We start from the raw sequence: 17,285 nt of genomic DNA, 5'->3' as shown, positions 1-17,285 counted from the left end.
CCCCTGGGGTTTATGGCTTAGTAGTAGACCAGGTCAGGTGATCTGAGCTGTCCTCCTGCACCAAGAACCCATTTTATTTCACTCCCTGGGGCAGTGGGTGAGCTTGTCTTTGACCCCAGTTAAACTTAGCTCGAACTTTGGAGGAACTGCTGAAAATAAGATTAGCAGAGAGGCATCGTGTATACCTTGTTAAGAGAGATAGTGAAGAGCGCCTTAGAAAGAAGAAGCTCCTGAACCAAAGTGTAATTATGTTATTTTACTGTGATGCTCAGCCCCAAATAAACTAGTAATAAAATTGTCTTCTAGTTTTAAAAACTTATTCCCTTGAAGTATAGTTGATTTACAGTGTGTTAATTTCTGCTGTACAGCAAAGTGATTCAGTTATACATATATATATTCTTTTTCATATTCTTCTCCATTATGGTTTATCACGGGATATTGAATATAGTATCCTGTGCAGTAGGACCTTGTTTATTCTTGTCTTCCATTTTTAGAGCATTATACATTAGATTATATTTAGAGCCTATATACATAATAACAATCTCCATAATAAAGTGGTATTGTGGAGGCAAAAAAAAAAAAACCCCACAGGCTTTAAAATCTCTTTCTGCTCTTCTACTTACTGCTCTGTGACTCTGAGCAAGTTAATTTTGCTGGGCCTCAGGTGCCACATCTGTATAATGGGAATAATAACACTTCACAGGACTGTGGTGAAGATTAAATGACATGACATCCACCCTTCTCACAATGATCTGTGTATTCTCTCTGGGCACAGGGTTCTGCACTAGGAAATGGACAAAGCCAAAGCATAAATAAGCCATCTCTTCCCAGAATGTCAGTTAAAGGTGGAAATTGATGTGCATGTGGGAGAGGGTGGAGGGGGGGGTACTTTCTTATTTAAATAAGAGCGAATATATTATGTGAGCTCCACCTTCGTTCTTAAGGAAAAACTCAATACGTTAAAGAAATGGCATGCTTGGGACAGGCAACTTCAGTCACACCCTTGGAGGCCCTGGCATTACTCCTTTGCCATTAGGAGTGTTCACATGGAAAAGTCCGAGAAACACTGGCATGTATAGGACAGGCTCATTATCCCTGTTTCATGACGTATCCCACTACCTTTCCCAAGCACGTACCTGATATCTCCTCCTGGGTGCTGACATTGAGCTCACCATCCTCCCTCCATGCCTGATTCTCCTTCTGTGTCCCCTGCCTTAGTAATTGACACCACTGTCCATTTAGTTACTCAAGTCAAGAACCAAGGAGTCCTTCTTGACCCCTCTCTCCCCTGCACACCCCATGCCCAATCCTTACCTTCAGGTTGTGGCAACACTGCCACCTTCACATGTCTTGAGTGTATCCCTTGTCTCTGTGTCCGTCTTCAGCATCTTAGGGTAGCTGCCATCATCTTCTGCCCAGACTTCTGTAATCACCTGGTAACTGGCCTCCCTCCAATCCATCCTCCACGCTAAAATGGGCGTTGGTCTTTCAGATACTTAAATCTGATCACTTCTTCCCATTTCCCTTAGAATAACATGGTCAGTAAGGCCTTTGCACGGCCCAGGCCCCCTGCCCCTTTGGCCGCATCTTAAACCATCATTCTACACCTGGTGCTGGTGGTACAGTCACACCAGATTGCTTTCTGCTTGTCCACGGCACCCTGATTCCTCCGTCAGGAGCCGTTGCCAAGCTTGCTGTATCTGGAGTGTTTCCGTCAGCTCCTACCCAACTGCCCTGGGCTAAGATAAGGTATATTTATCTTTCAAACTCAGCTCTGGGGTTTCTTCCTCAGAAAAGCCTTTTCTAACTCCCCAGTGGAGAAGGTTATTTATCATACGCTCTGATGGAACCATGTCTTCTTCTTTTATTTTTAATTTTAATTACATTATTTATTTTATTTTTGGCTGCATTAGGTCTTCGTTGCTGCACGCGGGCTTTCTCTAGTTGCGGTGAGTGGAGGCTACTCTTCCTTGCGGTGCGTGGGCTTCTCACTGCGGTGGCTTCTCTTTGTTGCGGAGCACGCGCTCTGGGCGTGCAGGCTTCAGTAGTTGTGGCGCACGGGCTCAGCAGTTGTGGCTTGTGGGCTGTAGAGCACAGGCTCAGTAGTTGTGGCACACAGGCTTAGTTGCTCCGCGGCATGTGGGATCTTCCCGGACCAGGGCTCGAACCCGTGTGCCCTGCATTGGCAGGTGGATTCTTAACCACTGCGCCACCAGGGAAGCCCCAAGGAACCATGTCTTCTTTTATGAGGCCCATCTCAATTTGCAGTCACACATTAGGCGATATCATCATTTGATGACTGAATCACACATTAGTCTGTAATCCCTGTGAGGGAGGGGCTGTCCCTTTGGTCACCATCATCTCCAGCCCCTGACAGAGTAGCTTTGCACTCCAGGCAGCTGGTCCTCAGTTGCTGAATGAGTGCGGAGAGACAGCTGAGGTCCGGATGCCCAAGTGGTTGGCCTGACAGTGTCCTTATTCTGCTGATACTTGAGATCTCGGACCTCTGCGTCTAGGGCTCTGTCCGGCTCGCTGCAGATCCTTCCCTTAGTGCCGTGGGTCAGGTTCATCCACTTTACTCCACGGTTTTGAAGAGCCCCTGGGAAACCTCATTTTGTTGAAGAGAAATCTGTTCATTTACATGGTTCAGTACAGGATGGCAAAGCACCTGTTTATTCACCCAAAAAATCGCTAACAAAGTTTTTACTTAAAAACCCCCACTTCATCTTGCCTGTTCAGTCTTTCCCACTGGGCTGCTGAGCAAATCTTTTTTCAAATCAGGCAGAACTTTCTAACCAAACTGCACGCACCTCTCTTCCCCTTCCCCGGGCATCCCTCTTCTGCACGAGAACCCCGTCTGCCCTCTTCCCACCATGTCTTGCTCTTTGGGTTGGGACATAAAACTCCTTCACCTCCCAAAACGAACACCACTCCATTGATTCTCCCACCCGCCTCTAACCCTTGCCCTTCCGTACAGCCTTCCTGCCCTCACGTCTGTGGGTAAATCGTGGTGGCTGGGGTGGAGGCATCAGTGTCTTCCCAGACTGGCAAAGTGACTTGATTAAGGTCACACAGCTAGTGGGTAACATAGTTGCAATCACAATTCTTGTTTCCTTGCTTTCTCTCTAGTTCTTACTCATATTCTTTGCATTAACTTCTATTGAGAGGTGAGTGTGTGTGTGTGTGTTTAATCTGCATCTAAATTTGTCTGCATAAAATTGTTTCTTTATTTTATAACTGGTATTTTTCCCCCCTGAATAATTGTGTATCCAAAGGATATAAAGAATCTCAAGTTGACAAAAGTGATTGCCGTCACCTCTGGCCTCCTCCATTCCGTGTTTACTGAAATGTCAGCTGCTGGAATAGCTTTCTTTCCTCTACAGGTTCTGCTGGTTTCCCCTTCCCTACCTGGGGACACAGGCCTGCCCTTTCGTGCTGCCCTCACTTCCCCACTCTGGGGCTCTGTTTCCACTTGACTTGCCCTCCATCATACCCACTGATCCAAGAGGAAGCGCTCCCTCTTCCCCCCTGCAGCTCCCACCTGCCTGAACGGTTGGCTCAGGTGAATGGCTGGTCAAGTGGAAGTGTGTCTGGGAACTGAACAGTCCGTTCCTTGTTTGGAGCCAAGAGAGGAGAGCAGTGGGTGGGTGTCACACGGAGGTCTCCCACCACCCCCCAGGCTCTCCTCGGGAACCTGGGTACCAATCCAGGGAGCTTTTTAGGAGATATTTTCAAATGACTTTTAAAATAGTTGGGAAGCAACAAAATCCTCAATGAGACGTGATCTGTATGAACTAGGTAATTAAAAAGGAAATCCCACCTATGAGGAAAGGCCACCCTCAGGAAGATGCTGCTTGATGCAGAGGTTAAGCCGAGGGCAGAGGTAGTGTTTTCTGGCTTTGAATCCTGGATGCTCTTCTCAGTATGACTCTGATAGGTTGTTGAACTGCTCTATGGTACAGTTTCCTCAACCATATATCGTGTTAAATAAAATGAGATTAAAAACGCCTACCTCATAGGTAATTTGATTGTCTTGACGATTAAATGAAATAATTGGATTAAAATGCTGATCATAGTATCAAAACGTATTAACTGGTATCATTAGCTTACATTAGTAAAGTATAACTTACGGAAGCTTTCCCATATATTACATTTCAATACATCTTAAAATATGATGCTTTTTAGAAACGTCTTTGTTACCTACTCACCCCTGCTTCTCTGTGTTTTGCTTGCAGCCCTGGAAAGGAAAATATCGATGAGGCAAAGCAGAGAGGAGCTAATAAAACGAGGGGTCTTGAAGGAAATCTATGATAAAGGTAAGGGGACCACTCCAGTCTCCATGAGCCAGAAAAAAAGCCGTGCATGGAATCTGTGTGCATATTTCTTGGAGTTGGATTCAGTTTTCTGTATCACTTTATCAGAGTTTGAACCTTTAAAACTCCAGACGCTTCTGGAGAGATCAGAGAATGTAGCAGACAGCGCTGAAGTGATTGCTATTATAGAGGGAACGAAAGCTCCCTTTTTCTCGGCACTGGAATCCAACCATAGGATGCTGAGACAAATGACGTGGCCCGAGGAATGGTGTCAATACTGTTGGGAGCCTGTTGGTGTCTGAACACACACAGCTGGGGTGAATTGAATTGCTCAGGCTCTTTCAGGCACTAGGGCTTCCCAGGACAAATGTTAAAAATCCACAAGAATCTAGAATTTCTCTAACAGAGTTTTTGGGGCAGTCCATCTCCCAACAACAGGAGAAATCAAAGTGGAGAAAATTACATATAATTTTATATAAATGTACACATATTTCAAATGATAATATTTCCAGTGATTACAAATGCGCTGTGAACGTGTCCAAAAGTGTTTGCTGGTGAAATTATCCTGTGTCCTTTGCTGATTGAACTACTGCCTTTAAATACGAAGGTATGCAGTGGTTTACCCAGTATATTAACTATTCTTCACCCCCCTCCCCTTCCTCTCACCATCCTTCATTTAAGGCTTTAAGAGAAATGATGAACTGTTATTCCAGTCTTGTTACGGTCATCAGTAATCATTGTCTGTTCCAGATCTTATTATTTGAGGCCAGTGTTATTTGTTGGGCCAGATAATTATTAAATCACGTGTTCCACTTTAAAGATGCACCCTGGTCATCAAAGTGATCCTGTAATTCTGGCAGTGCAGTCAGTTTTCCATGTTTTTGTAGATCTTCTACACGCCTAGTTTGTGTTCTGATACAGAAAGGCAGGTTGCGTTTCTAACTTGGGTGCTTCTGCCTGATTCCACTGTCTTCAGTGAGCTGGTGCTTATTCCTCTGGTGGTACAGTTCACCCCATTCATTCCTGCCGTGCAGCTTCCTGATGGCACTTTTGAAGTAGGTTTTCTTAGCACACATGGCCCCCCTGAAACGCTGCAAGTAGGAGGTGGCACCGCTCTCGCCCTAGTGGCAGGGGATGCAGCAGGTAGGGTGTGAAGCTGTACTATTTCAAACCGCCTTTGTTCATTAGCAGAGCCTCCTGGCCCCAAGGCATCCCTATGGCGAGTCACGTCATCCTTCTACTTCTGGGTGAGACATACCAAGATACAGTTTCTTTGGTTGATTAAGTTCTCCAGAGAAAAAGAATGCATCATTTTGTCACTTTTCTCCAATGTCTTATTGCGGTACAGGCCCCCCAAACCATCCCTTATATTGACCTTAAGTTTCCATGTTTCATCTCAAACTCCTTTCTCTATATTCCCTCCCCGGTGAAGACGGGAAGTGTCTGACCGCAGGTATGGTATTACACGGTCAGCATCCAAGGGCTTAAATAAAGATTACTGTCCTAGCTAAAGCCTGCTCAGATCCAGTTAAATGATCCCTCCCCCTCCCTTCTTTCTTCCTGCAAACTTTATGTCTCTCACAGGAAAATTTCAGGAATCCTTTAAAGGAGAGGATACATTTTATTATAGTATTTATTATTTCCATTATACCTAATAACTGAGTTAGGGTAAATATTGCCGGAGTAACTTCCTGACTTAATCAAAGAAGCCATAGACTGTTAGAGCAAAAGCCCATTTTATAGAGGAAGAAACAGGGGACATTGAGGCTGGGGCCTGCCAGCCCCCATTAGGAGTTGCCCCAAGATGAGGAGCTGTGTCCTGTTTGTGGTCGACTCACAGCATGCTCTCAGCAGCCGGCTGCGGAGGAAAGGACCAGGCTAGCTGCCACCTGTCACCACAACTTCTGGTTTTATTTTTGTCTTTGCACTTATCGCTGTCTGCTTTTTTCTGTTCTGTTGTTGGCTGGCTTTCCTCACTAGCACGTTAACTCCAGGAGAACATGGACTTCATAAGGCTTGATGCCAGACCCCCTCAGAAAGTGGCTGAGATAGATTGGCTCAAAAAATGTTTATTGTTTGTATGATGGGAATGGGAGTAGAGGGAAACTAAAATTGCACATAGTAGATATAGAAGTTTATATTTGCTGTGGGTTTTTCTGATAAAAGCATCCATTTTGTATCACTGCGGATATTAATCACATCACCTTGTATTCTGTTACATCAGCTGTTCAGAACGTGAGCCCTGTAATCATTGCTTGGATTCAATTCCAGTTTCACTACTGAGTGGCTGTGCAACTTTAGTAAAGTTGCATAACTTCTCTGTGCTTCTATTTCTGTATTTGAAAGTGTGGATAATATTGTAATGAGATAACATATCTGTATTAGTTTGCCAGGGCTACCATAACAAAATACCACAGACTGAGTGACTTAAACAACAGAAATGTATTTCCTCACAGTTTTGGAGGCTAGAAGTCCAAGATCCAGGTGCCAGCAGGATTGGTTTCTGGTGAGGCCTCCTCCTCGACTTGCAGACGGCTGCCATCTTGCTGTGTCCTCACATGGCCTTCCCTCTGTGCGTGCACACTTCTGGTGTCTCTTCCTCTTTTCATAAGAAAAGCAGTCCTGTTGGATCAGGGCCCACCCTTAGGACCTCATTTAACCTCATTACTTCCGTAAAGGCCCATCTCCAAATACTGTCACACTGGGGGTTTGGGCTTCACATATAAATTTGGGCAGGAGGGAGAGGGGGTGACACAATTCCATCCATAACAACATGTAGAGTAAAATATTGGCTATCATCCCATAAGTTCTCAAGAAATTGTTAACACCCCATTATTAGTAGTAGTATCATCATCATCCTTTATATTTTTTAAAACCCTTTATATGCTTTAGCCTAGTTCAGGCCCACGAGTTAGGAAGGGACATCACTGTTCCCTTTCATCTTAAGTGCAAGGATCTTCAAACCCCCTCACAATGGCCTTACCAATGTGGGTGGCCGAGAACCTAGCCCCTTGGTATCTGATTTAATTACCTTCTCACCCCTCCACCCTGTCTCCTCTTTAGTCTCTAAACACGTTGTTTTCCTGTCATTCATCCTTCCCCTTTCTACAGCATCATTTAACTTGCTGTGTCTGGGATTCTAGTGAGTAAAACAAACTTTCATTGCCACATCCTGAGTGAACAGCAAGAGGCAAAGAGCCTTTCATTGTTTTCCAAGTTGTTTGTTTCAAAGATAAATTTCGTAAATTTTCAGCAGTCCTTCCACTTTGCTTGGCTGGTCATTCCTCATTTTGCACCCATGAGTCTGGTCACCTGGCAGCAAAACAGTTTCCACCAGAGATGTACGGTCCCTAATTTGCAATTACTGTGTCAGCCCATCCACGAGGGCCGGCCCCTGTTCATGGTGCAGTTATACTGTTTTGTATATGTATTGCTAAGGTGGTGGGAAGCAGTTTATCTTTAGTAGGTGAGCTTTTCTCTTCCAACTCTTTATGTTATTGATTTTGCTTAATAATGCCGTACTCGTTTGTAGAAAGTATTAAGATAAACTGTAGGGATATGAGATTTGTAACTGGGCATGGCGGACTCAGAACGAATGAGGTTTTATTATTCTGACAGTTCTCCTCGAAATTCTTTATGTTTTTCGTAGCAGGTTAAAATCCCAAACTAGTCAATAAACTTAAATCAGGCAAAATGAGAGCTTGGATTGAAGACGGGAAATTTTCTCAATATCTCTAGAAACTAGTTCAGGAATCCTTCATTTAATGGCATGTAGATGTAAAGAGCTTAAGTTACTGGATGGCTTGTATTTTTTTTATTGGTTTCCATATACAATCACATGCATTTAAAGTTCAGAAGAGGACTTCCCTGGTGGCACAGTGGTTAAGAATCCGCCTGCCAATGCAGGGGACCACGGGTTCGAGCCCTGGTCGGGGAAGATCCCACATGCCGTGGAGCAACTAAGCCCACGCGCCGCAACTACTGAAGCCCGCACACCTAGAGCCCGTGCTCCGCAACAAGAGAAGCCACCGCAATGAGAAGCCTTTGCAGCGCAATGAAGAGCAGCCCCCGCTCACCGCAACTAGAGAAAGCCCGGGCACAGCAACGAAACCCAATGCAGCCAAAAATAAAAATTAATAAATAAGTAAATCAATTTATAGAAAAAAATAAAGTTCAGAAGAAAGTTTAGATAAAACTTTAAAGATCAGAGAAAATCGTTTGATTTCTGGATACATCAAGGCCATGTAAAAATGCAGCAAACTTTAAAAAACTACAAAGAAGACTTTAAATTGTTAATCACAATGTAGAGGAACATAAAATTTTAAATTCTTTTTCTCCCATTTTCCATATTTTCCACAATATGGATATAGCAATTTCGTGAAAAACACAATGAAACATTACAGTGAACCGTCATTACTCTAAAGAGTAAAAATGTGAAACCAACTACTGATGAAAAATGGTCTATAATTTTGTAGACAGCTTCTTTTTAACTATTTAGTCCCCAGTTCCGTAGTCTGTTTTTTTGAATTAGAACTTAAGGGTTCTCCTAGACTCCTGGAACATTTATTCATTCATTCAACAAATTGGTACTGAATCCCCTCTCTGAGCCAGGTGCTCCAGGTGTCGAGCTACAGTGATAACCAAAAAAGCAAGATTCTCACCTTCTCAGAGTTTACATTCTACTAAAGGAGATAGGAAATAATTAAATAAGCCTATGATATATTGCCAAGGGGTGATGAACACTATGAAGATAAACAAAGCAGCAGGGTAAGGAGATAAATTTAGAGGGGCAGCCATGATTTTATATAAATGCAATCATGGAGGACCTCTGGAGGAGGTGATATTTGCACAGAGACCTAAATGCAGTGATTGGGTGGCTGAAACAGGAGCATTGGTCCTACTACTACTTCTAAACAACCTGTAACCTAATTCGTGAGCCCTTAAGTTCCTTAAATTGACTCAGTATGTTTCTTTTAAATTAAAGCCTCTGTATTGCACTTGCCTCTCTCTCAGTTCTCTGTAAATCAGAGCACAACACCCCCTGCTCAGAGCCTACAGTGGCTCCCCACTTCACTCAGAGAAGTTTCAAGCTCCTCCGACAGCCTACGAAGCCCTCCACGATCTGCCCTCCAATCCCTAAGTTTGCTTCAACTCCCTGGCGGTACTTCCTCGTAACGTCCTCTCTGTGGCATCTTGCTAACCCTGCTTTCCAGCCCCTGACATTGCCATTGGCTCCACTCTCTTCCTGGAATCCTCTTCCCCCAGATATCCATCCACGTGGTTCACTCCTTTTCCAAGTTTTTGCTCAGATTCCGCCTTCTCAATGAAGCTTCCCTGGGACCTCCATCCAGATTTTAAATTGTCACCTCCTTCCATAGGTCTGTAATCCCCTGACCCTGCTCTACTGTGTTCTTTCTTTCTTTCTCTCTTTTTTTCCTTCTATCTCTTATCACCTGCAATCTATAAATTACATATGCGTTGTATTAGCCTTTTTCTCATCTGTCTCTCCTCACTGAAATGTGAGCTCCACCAGGCAGGGCAGGATCTCTGTCTGGTTTGTTCACGGATGTTGTGGCATCTGACTGCCTGCAGTAGCACTATGTCCTATTGGGACATAGTCAATGCTCAGTATGTTTATTGAAAAACAACAAATGCCAGCCTGAGGCTATCTGCATGTACACACGACTTGGTCTGTACACCTGTGTTGGCAAAATCCAGAGCGCTAGAACTCTGATCCCTCTTGTTTATTCATCTGTGTGGTTCATGAAACGTTACTGCCAGTTATTTACATAGGCAGTATTATATTGGGCGTATATTCATGTATATGGATGCCATATACTCTACTTACAAACAGTGGTTTTTAAGTGTTACGGAGAAAAGTATCCTGAAAACAGTGGACTGTTCGGCCATTAGTAAAATCGTGATGATACTTCTCAGGCTTAGCAAGGATCTCAAGAGGTCACCTGACCTGGCTTCTGTTATTTTTCCAAAGTAGAGTAGAAGCAACTGCAGCCCAGAGAGGTTATAGACTTGCCTAAGGGTTCACGGCCAGCGAGTGTGGACTCTGAAAACCCCTGCTAAGACCTTCTGTCCTTTGTTTGGAATTTATAGGAACACAGAAAAAACTTTGTAATATATTGCCTATTGGTCATCAGAGGATATTAATAAATAATGCTGTTAGTGGTTATTGCAAATGATCTCGACAAATAAGCATGATGTTGTATATAAAGAATGTTAGGGATAACAATGGCGATTGTTCTGTCTTTTTCAACACTGGATTTTGCAGTGAAACCTCAGTTCTATCACAGGTCTGTCACGTGCTTTGTACAATATGGATGTGTTTAATTCACATGAGTGGATATATCACTTATCAGGAGGGAAGAAGAGGGAAAGGAGACCATCTCTCTGCGTGGAATGACACGCTGTCGCCCCTGTATGTTACACACCGCCACACCCCAGATGGGGGCAGAGAGCTGGGAGGTGTTGCCACCTGCAGGGATGTAGTTGAGGCCACTGCAGCTCCCCTGGTCCCTAGGCGCTGCTCACTGCAGTCACACCAAGACCTGGGGGCAGAGCTAACCCCACCGGAGGGCAAAGACCAGGGGTCACGGAAGAACAGAACTGACTGTGTGCAAATGAGCAACTTCCCTTTTCACTATGCGCTGGGAATTACGGATAACATTTCACAGCAAATAATAAAGTGCACTGAGGTGTGCTTTTTTCCTTCCTCGAGTTAGAGCAACGTGTTGGAAGGTGTTATTTTTAATTATCAACACAAACGGAAGCTCCCTGAAATAGACAACTCTCTTACGCAGAGGCTACATTTCCCCCCTTCTCAGGCAGTCGTGAGAAAAAAAGCCTGGTATTTAAATTAAAAGGTCATCATCTTTTAAAAATAAGAATAACAATTCTCCCCTGTATCAGAGGAGGCGAATTCTTAGACTTGAGCCTTTTAAGTCTTGTTGTTTATCTGGTAGCCCAGTTGTGTAGACTTTTAAAGTCTTGAAGTTTATGGGAAATGCTTTTCACAGCCTTTACCGGACATTGTTATTTTGTCACATTTTTAGCTGTTTCTCATGTCTCACCTAGAAGTGGCATCTTCTGGAAGCTGTGATTTGGAGTAACTGTGTGAAAATGAAAAGAGTGTTTACTTTCAGCCTCAGTGACATAGAATCATTTATGTAGCACCTCAGCGCCTAATGCAGTGGATTGCCCTAGTGGGGTAAATGGAAAGCAGATTAAATGAAAACGAATAAAGAGAAATTGTGGTCCACTTTCTCTTAAGCAACACTGTTCTTTCAGAAAATCACTATCCCAAACCAAAAAATTAATGAGGTTATTATAATATCGGTGAGCAAGCGTTCCCCAGCAAAAGTATTCGTCGCTTGCGTGTTTGTTGAATACCTGTTATGTTGCAGGCGTCGTTCCGGGCGCCAGGAATGCTAGGAGGGTCAAGGTGGGCTCCCCTAACAGCACTTACGGTCCCGTAATGGGTTCAGGTGCTTGGCAGTCATGATGAGGAAAGCACAGGATGTTCGGGGGTGCGTGGAAGCGTCACCCACCAGGCCTGGAGGCTCAGGGAAGCCATCCTGGAAGGACCAGTGTCTTAGAGGAAACCTGAAGGGTGATGAGAATTATCCTGGAGGAGGTGGGATGGGTTGGGGAAATGTTAGAAGTGGAAGGACTAGCACATGGGGAGGCACCAAGTTGGGGACAATGAAAGATAGAGGGTGTCCAGCATGTCTGTATGGTGAGGGGAAGGCAGGGCAGATCTTTTTTTTTTTTTTTTAAACAACTTTATTGGAGTATAATTGCTTTACAATGGTGTGTTAGTTTCTGCTGTATAACAAAGTGAATCAGCTATACATATACATATATCCCCATATCTCTTCCCTCTTGCCTCTCCCTCCTTTCTTCTTTAACGCTCTCCTCCTTCAGATGCTGAGTCAGGCAACATTTTGACTGGAATTCACTGGCATAAAGTACAATCAACCTACCTGTCTAATTGCCTCACAGCAAACACTTTCCTATATCAATACAAGTGATGGAATTAATTGTGGGAGCATTCAATAAATGTCTTAATTGTCCAGAATGCATAAGGGAACAAAAAGAGGAGACTTTTATGAATTTCCCATTTCTTCCACTGTCTGCCCTACTTACCTTCAAACCTAAATTGCAAACATAGCTGAAGGTATTTTTGTCTTGCCAAGCTCCTAATGCCTGCATCTTTAATAGAAATTATTTATAAAGAGCTTTTGGAGCATGCTGACTTCATAATAAAGAAGCTCTACTCCCAGAGGAGTCATTAACCCAGACATCACCAGTGCCTGAACCACTGGGAACCAGTGGGAAACTATTCTGTTAGCGATACCAAGATGGATTCTTAGCCTTTCAGACATGCTGAAGTATATAGGGATCTCTATCAACCCCCTAAAACATTGAGATGGATGAAGAAACTGAGGCCCCAGAAAGGTAGAATGACTTGGGCAGGGCAGATCTTGCAGGCAGGAATGTGACATTAGTTGCTTATTCTTTGTCCTGCGAGCAGTGAGGAGGAGCTCTGGAAGGGCTTTTTGCACAATCGGACTTGCAGTCTCATCACTGCCTGTGGGAGAGAAGGACTTGGAGGGACACCAAGGCATGAGTCAGGGAGACCAGTTGGTGGACTGTTGCTGGAATTCATATGATGTGATGGTAAATGGCAGGAATGAGGGCAGTAGGAATGGGGGGAAGGGAAGAGGAGAGACTGGAGAACTGTAGGAGATAGAGTCAGGAGGGCCTGTGACTGCTTAGATTTGGGGAGTGAAGGGAAGGGTGAAGGCACGGCTGACATTCAGGATTCTGGCCTGGAGACTTGGTGGACAGATACGGGGGACAGGTGCAGGTCCCCTGAGCTGGGGACCTAAGAGAAGCAATTACAGAGCACAAAATATCGCGATGGTTTGACCACATTGAGTTTGAGATATCCAAATGGCTAAGCAGAGTACTAAATGTAAAGGTTTGAAACTCGAGAGGGAGATCTGGGTTGGAGATGCAGGTTTGGAATTGTGCATGTGTAAATGGTCATGAAGTCATATAGATTGATGATATTTCTCAAAGAAGATGTAAAATGAGAAAATAAGTGGCCCTGATAGAAAACACCTTGGCACCCCAGCATTGAGTGATCTGGAAGTTAAAAAAAAAAAAAGATCTGGGAATAAGAAAACCCTCAAAAACTGAGAAGTAGACAGAAAAATAGGAAGTAAACCAGAAATGTGTAGCATTATGGAAGTCCAGAGACAGTGGCGTAGTGTGGAAAAGATTACCCAGAGTGTCAAATACAGACACATCAAACAAGATAGGAAGTGTCCTTTTGATTATTTTTATGCTGTTTAATTATAGGCTCTTTAGTTACCTGTGAAGCCAGTGTGCAGTCAGCAGGGTGTAAGTTAAAAGGCCTGTGGTTTCAGGTAACTAAAAACTTAACTCAAGGAGGCTGCAGCGATAAGCAAATTTAGACCAATGATCTTCCTGTGTTTTGTCCTCTGCAGCGGTCCCCAACCTTTTTGGCACCAGGGACCGGTTTCGTGGAAGACAATTTTTCCACGGACCCGAGGGAAGGGGGAAGGTCTCAGGATGATTCAAGTGCATTACATTTATTGTGCACTTTATTTGTATTATTATTATGTCAGCTCCACCTCAGACCATCAGGCATTAGATCCCGGAGGTTGGGGACCCCTGCTATTAGTGTATCCCAAATGCCTTGAGCAATGCTTGGCATTTGTCAGCGCTTATTAATTTTTATTGAATCAGTGAGTGAGTGAGTGAGTGAGTGAATGAATGAATCTCACGTCATAAAATCCAGTGGTAGGGCAGCTCCAGAGTTGGTGAATTCATCAGCTCAGTAACATGGCGAAGGGATGCCATTCTCAGGCTATCACCCCTCATGGTAACAAGATGGCTGCGGTAGTTCCAGCATTACATGCAGATACAACATCCAGATGGGAGAGAGAGGGCTATCCCCCTTCTTGGTATCTCTTTCTAAGAGCAAGAAAACCTTGCCCCAAAGGTTCTCCAGAATTACCCTCATTTCTCATTGACCAGAATTTTTAGAGATAACCCCTGGATATCTTTTTCCCTAATTTTGACAGTGTTTCCATAAGCCAAAGCGTTGCAGGTACAGTCAGCTCCTGAGAGCTGCTACCTAGTGTAAGTTGTCCTTGGAAGACCCACCATGGTATCACCCTTCCAGCTGCCTGTCCTGGACCCTGCCGATGAAATCAGGGCAGGGCAGGGTACCACAGGCATGATGAGCAGCCCTGCCCACGTCTGATGCTCGATTCCACAGTCACTGACCTGCACTGGTGTTTGTAATGAGAAGGCAAGCCAAACTCTGGAAGGTAATAGCTAATAAAAGGAAAGCTAGTTGTACTTAAATAATTTTTTCCTGACTTCATACGTTTGCCTAGGACTCAGATAAAGTCAAATAAGTCAGGGGGGCATTCAAGCCTTAACCCCACATAAATATCTATAAAACAACCAAACTCTCCTAGGAGCCCCAAGCCCAGGATTCTGGTCCCGGCTCCCTCATCTTCTCTCTGTAGAAGGTACAGGGCAGCCTCTTATCTCCCTGGACTCTGCTTTTTGTTTGAACGTAACCCCAGGATCTTACTCTGCTCCAACCAGCAAAGCCATGCTTTCCTTTTATCCTCTCTCACTACTCCCAGCCCCCAGCCTGCTTGATTGAAGACAGCCTGTTACCAAGCAGCTGGTCCTCCTAGAGTCTCTGGGTACACCCATAGATGCATACTCTTCGACTCCATTCTGCCCTTGCTTGTATTCTCATAGGGTTGTTGGAGGATCAAGGGACATAATTCAGTTTGGGCTTTTAGACCATTCCCTGCCCAGAGTACGTGCTCAATAAATGTCAGCAATGGTCTCCACCAGACATGTGACCTGGGCTGCTCCTCTGCTGTTCTTAGATGCCCGTCTCCCCTTCCCGGTTCCCCTTCACCCAAGCCTAGGCTCTCTCTGCTTCCACCCGGCAGAGCTGAGATTCTATCCTGAGGCTTCGGTTCTTCTCGGAAGGCGGCCACGCCCACCTCTGTAGCTGTGTGTTGCTACTCTCAGGGCCCCGCCATCCACATGTGCCCTAGAGCACATCTTTCCTCCCTGTGCTACAGCCTTCCCACCACTGCAGCTTCTCTGAAGGAAATAGTATCCACTGAACTGACCATTCATTGTGATGTGGACCAGTTTAGCAACGTCATTTTAATCTCCCAGTTCCAGAAATGGATTCACTTTTGCACATTCATTGGGCCCATTATTGTGATTTTTAAGTCTGTCTTGAGCAGTGCTATCCCGTAGAATTTTCAGCAGTAACAGGAAGGTTCCATCATCTTTGCCAGCCATCAGCCACACGTGGTTGTCGAGCACTTCAGATGTGGCTAGTCTGAGGAACTGCATTTTAAATTTTATTTTAACTAAAACAGTAACTGTACGTGGCAAGTGGGTACGCGATTGGAGCGCTCAGCTGAAGAAACAGAGCTGCTTAACTTTTGAAACGGCCAGCCCCTATCACTTTCCTTCTCCAACTCTAGCCATTAAAGTTTTCTTAAAGAATCTTGGATTCCCTATTAACTCTGAAGGGCCCCTTGCACAACGATGTATGATTCTGTGAGATTCACACTCTCATAGAATAGCATAGGAGAGAAACTGTGTCATTCCATTCATTTTATATTCAGTCTGTGCCCCAGTTGCAGTTTTGATACCAAAATGCCCAGGAATAGCAAGATGGTAAATCCTCTTTCAGCTACAAACCTTGGAGACAAGAGTAATTATTTGGCAATAGTGGTCAGAACCGTCATACTTCATCAGGATAGATGATGTAAGAACCGATGGGCTTGGCGTGAAGACTGGTGAGGAGGTATAACTGTACCCAGAAAGATGAAAGAAACACCTCTGGGAAACAGACACCACAGTTTGATAGGCTGAGGTGTTTGTGATCGAGGAAGCAGCTGAGAATTCACATGAGCTGTGGTTTGCTGACCATGAGGTACAGTAAAAGGCAGAAAATGCTGATAAATCCAGCAGGGTACAGCCACAGGGAAGTGCAACTAAAACAAGCTACCCAAGGTCAATAGCACTTTCATGATAGGAAGTCGCTGCAACTCACATACTTAAGGGTTTTAGGCAAAAGCCTCTGAACAAGAAGGGAAATAGTATTAACATCAAAATAGGATATTAAATCCAGAACAATAACAACTATTAAAATAAAAGTAAGGTGATTCCCCAAGCAGAGAAACATGTACCATTCCATTCCATGTTTAAAATCATCCAATCAGAGTATCACGGAATTGATTACATTCTGAGATTGAAATCCATCTTGCATAGATTTTCAAGGTATTAGGTTCAGAAGGATTCTCTGAGTTGCCAAGATGCCTGTGTCAGACACAAAGGAATGGCTCTTGCAAAATTGTTCTTCCATGTAAACTGGTCAGAATAATCCAAAGACTTCTGGCTGCAAACAGACATGAAAGATAAACTGGAAGATAACTTACAGATTCCGGAAATATAGGTTCAGTGATCCTACAGAATCCTTCAGTGTCTGCCTTAAATCCTAGGTGGCACAGAGATACTTTTAGACACACAGACACACACTTATAATGACTTTTCCTCATTCGGAAAGAAAATGCACCAGAAGAGACACAGAGAGACACACACTGTAGTTTTTGTTTTTGCAAATAAGACTCTCAGTTTGTCTTTTTAAATGCTCAAGATTCAAATACATTAAGTAGTAAATATGCAGTGTTATTAGAAATGTATGGCTTTCTATGTATGTTTAAAATTCTACACAGTGATATCTGTAGCACCATTTAGTTTAATGACATCAACTCCCTGAACTCAGGCAAACTGAAGAAAATACTTCCAATGTCCAGGGAGCCATTTCCAACTTCTTAGGTTCAAAGTTTTTAGTCTTTCAATGAAATCCTT

The 17,285-nt window shown here is 44.0% G+C and overlaps 1 protein-coding gene across 10 annotated transcripts in view; it reads left to right on the top strand.

Annotated features, from left to right (window-relative positions):
• PHACTR1 (phosphatase and actin regulator 1) overlaps positions 1-17,285 on the top strand; it is a 594,117-nt gene that overhangs the window by 428,837 nt on the left and 147,995 nt on the right. For all 10 annotated transcript variants that reach the window (XM_057554724.1, XM_057554725.1, XM_028164473.2 and 7 more), the window contains one exon: positions 4,236-4,316. In XM_057554724.1, coding sequence (XP_057410707.1) covers positions 4,236-4,316 — 81 coding nt within the window. The remainder of the gene's footprint in view (positions 1-4,235; positions 4,317-17,285) is intronic.

Source organism: Balaenoptera acutorostrata, chromosome 10, assembly GCF_949987535.1.
Source record: "Balaenoptera acutorostrata chromosome 10, mBalAcu1.1, whole genome shotgun sequence".
NCBI classification, from domain to species: domain Eukaryota; kingdom Metazoa; phylum Chordata; class Mammalia; order Artiodactyla; family Balaenopteridae; genus Balaenoptera; species Balaenoptera acutorostrata.
Note: the sequence above shows the minus strand (reverse complement) of the source record. Positions and strands in the feature narration are given on the sequence as shown.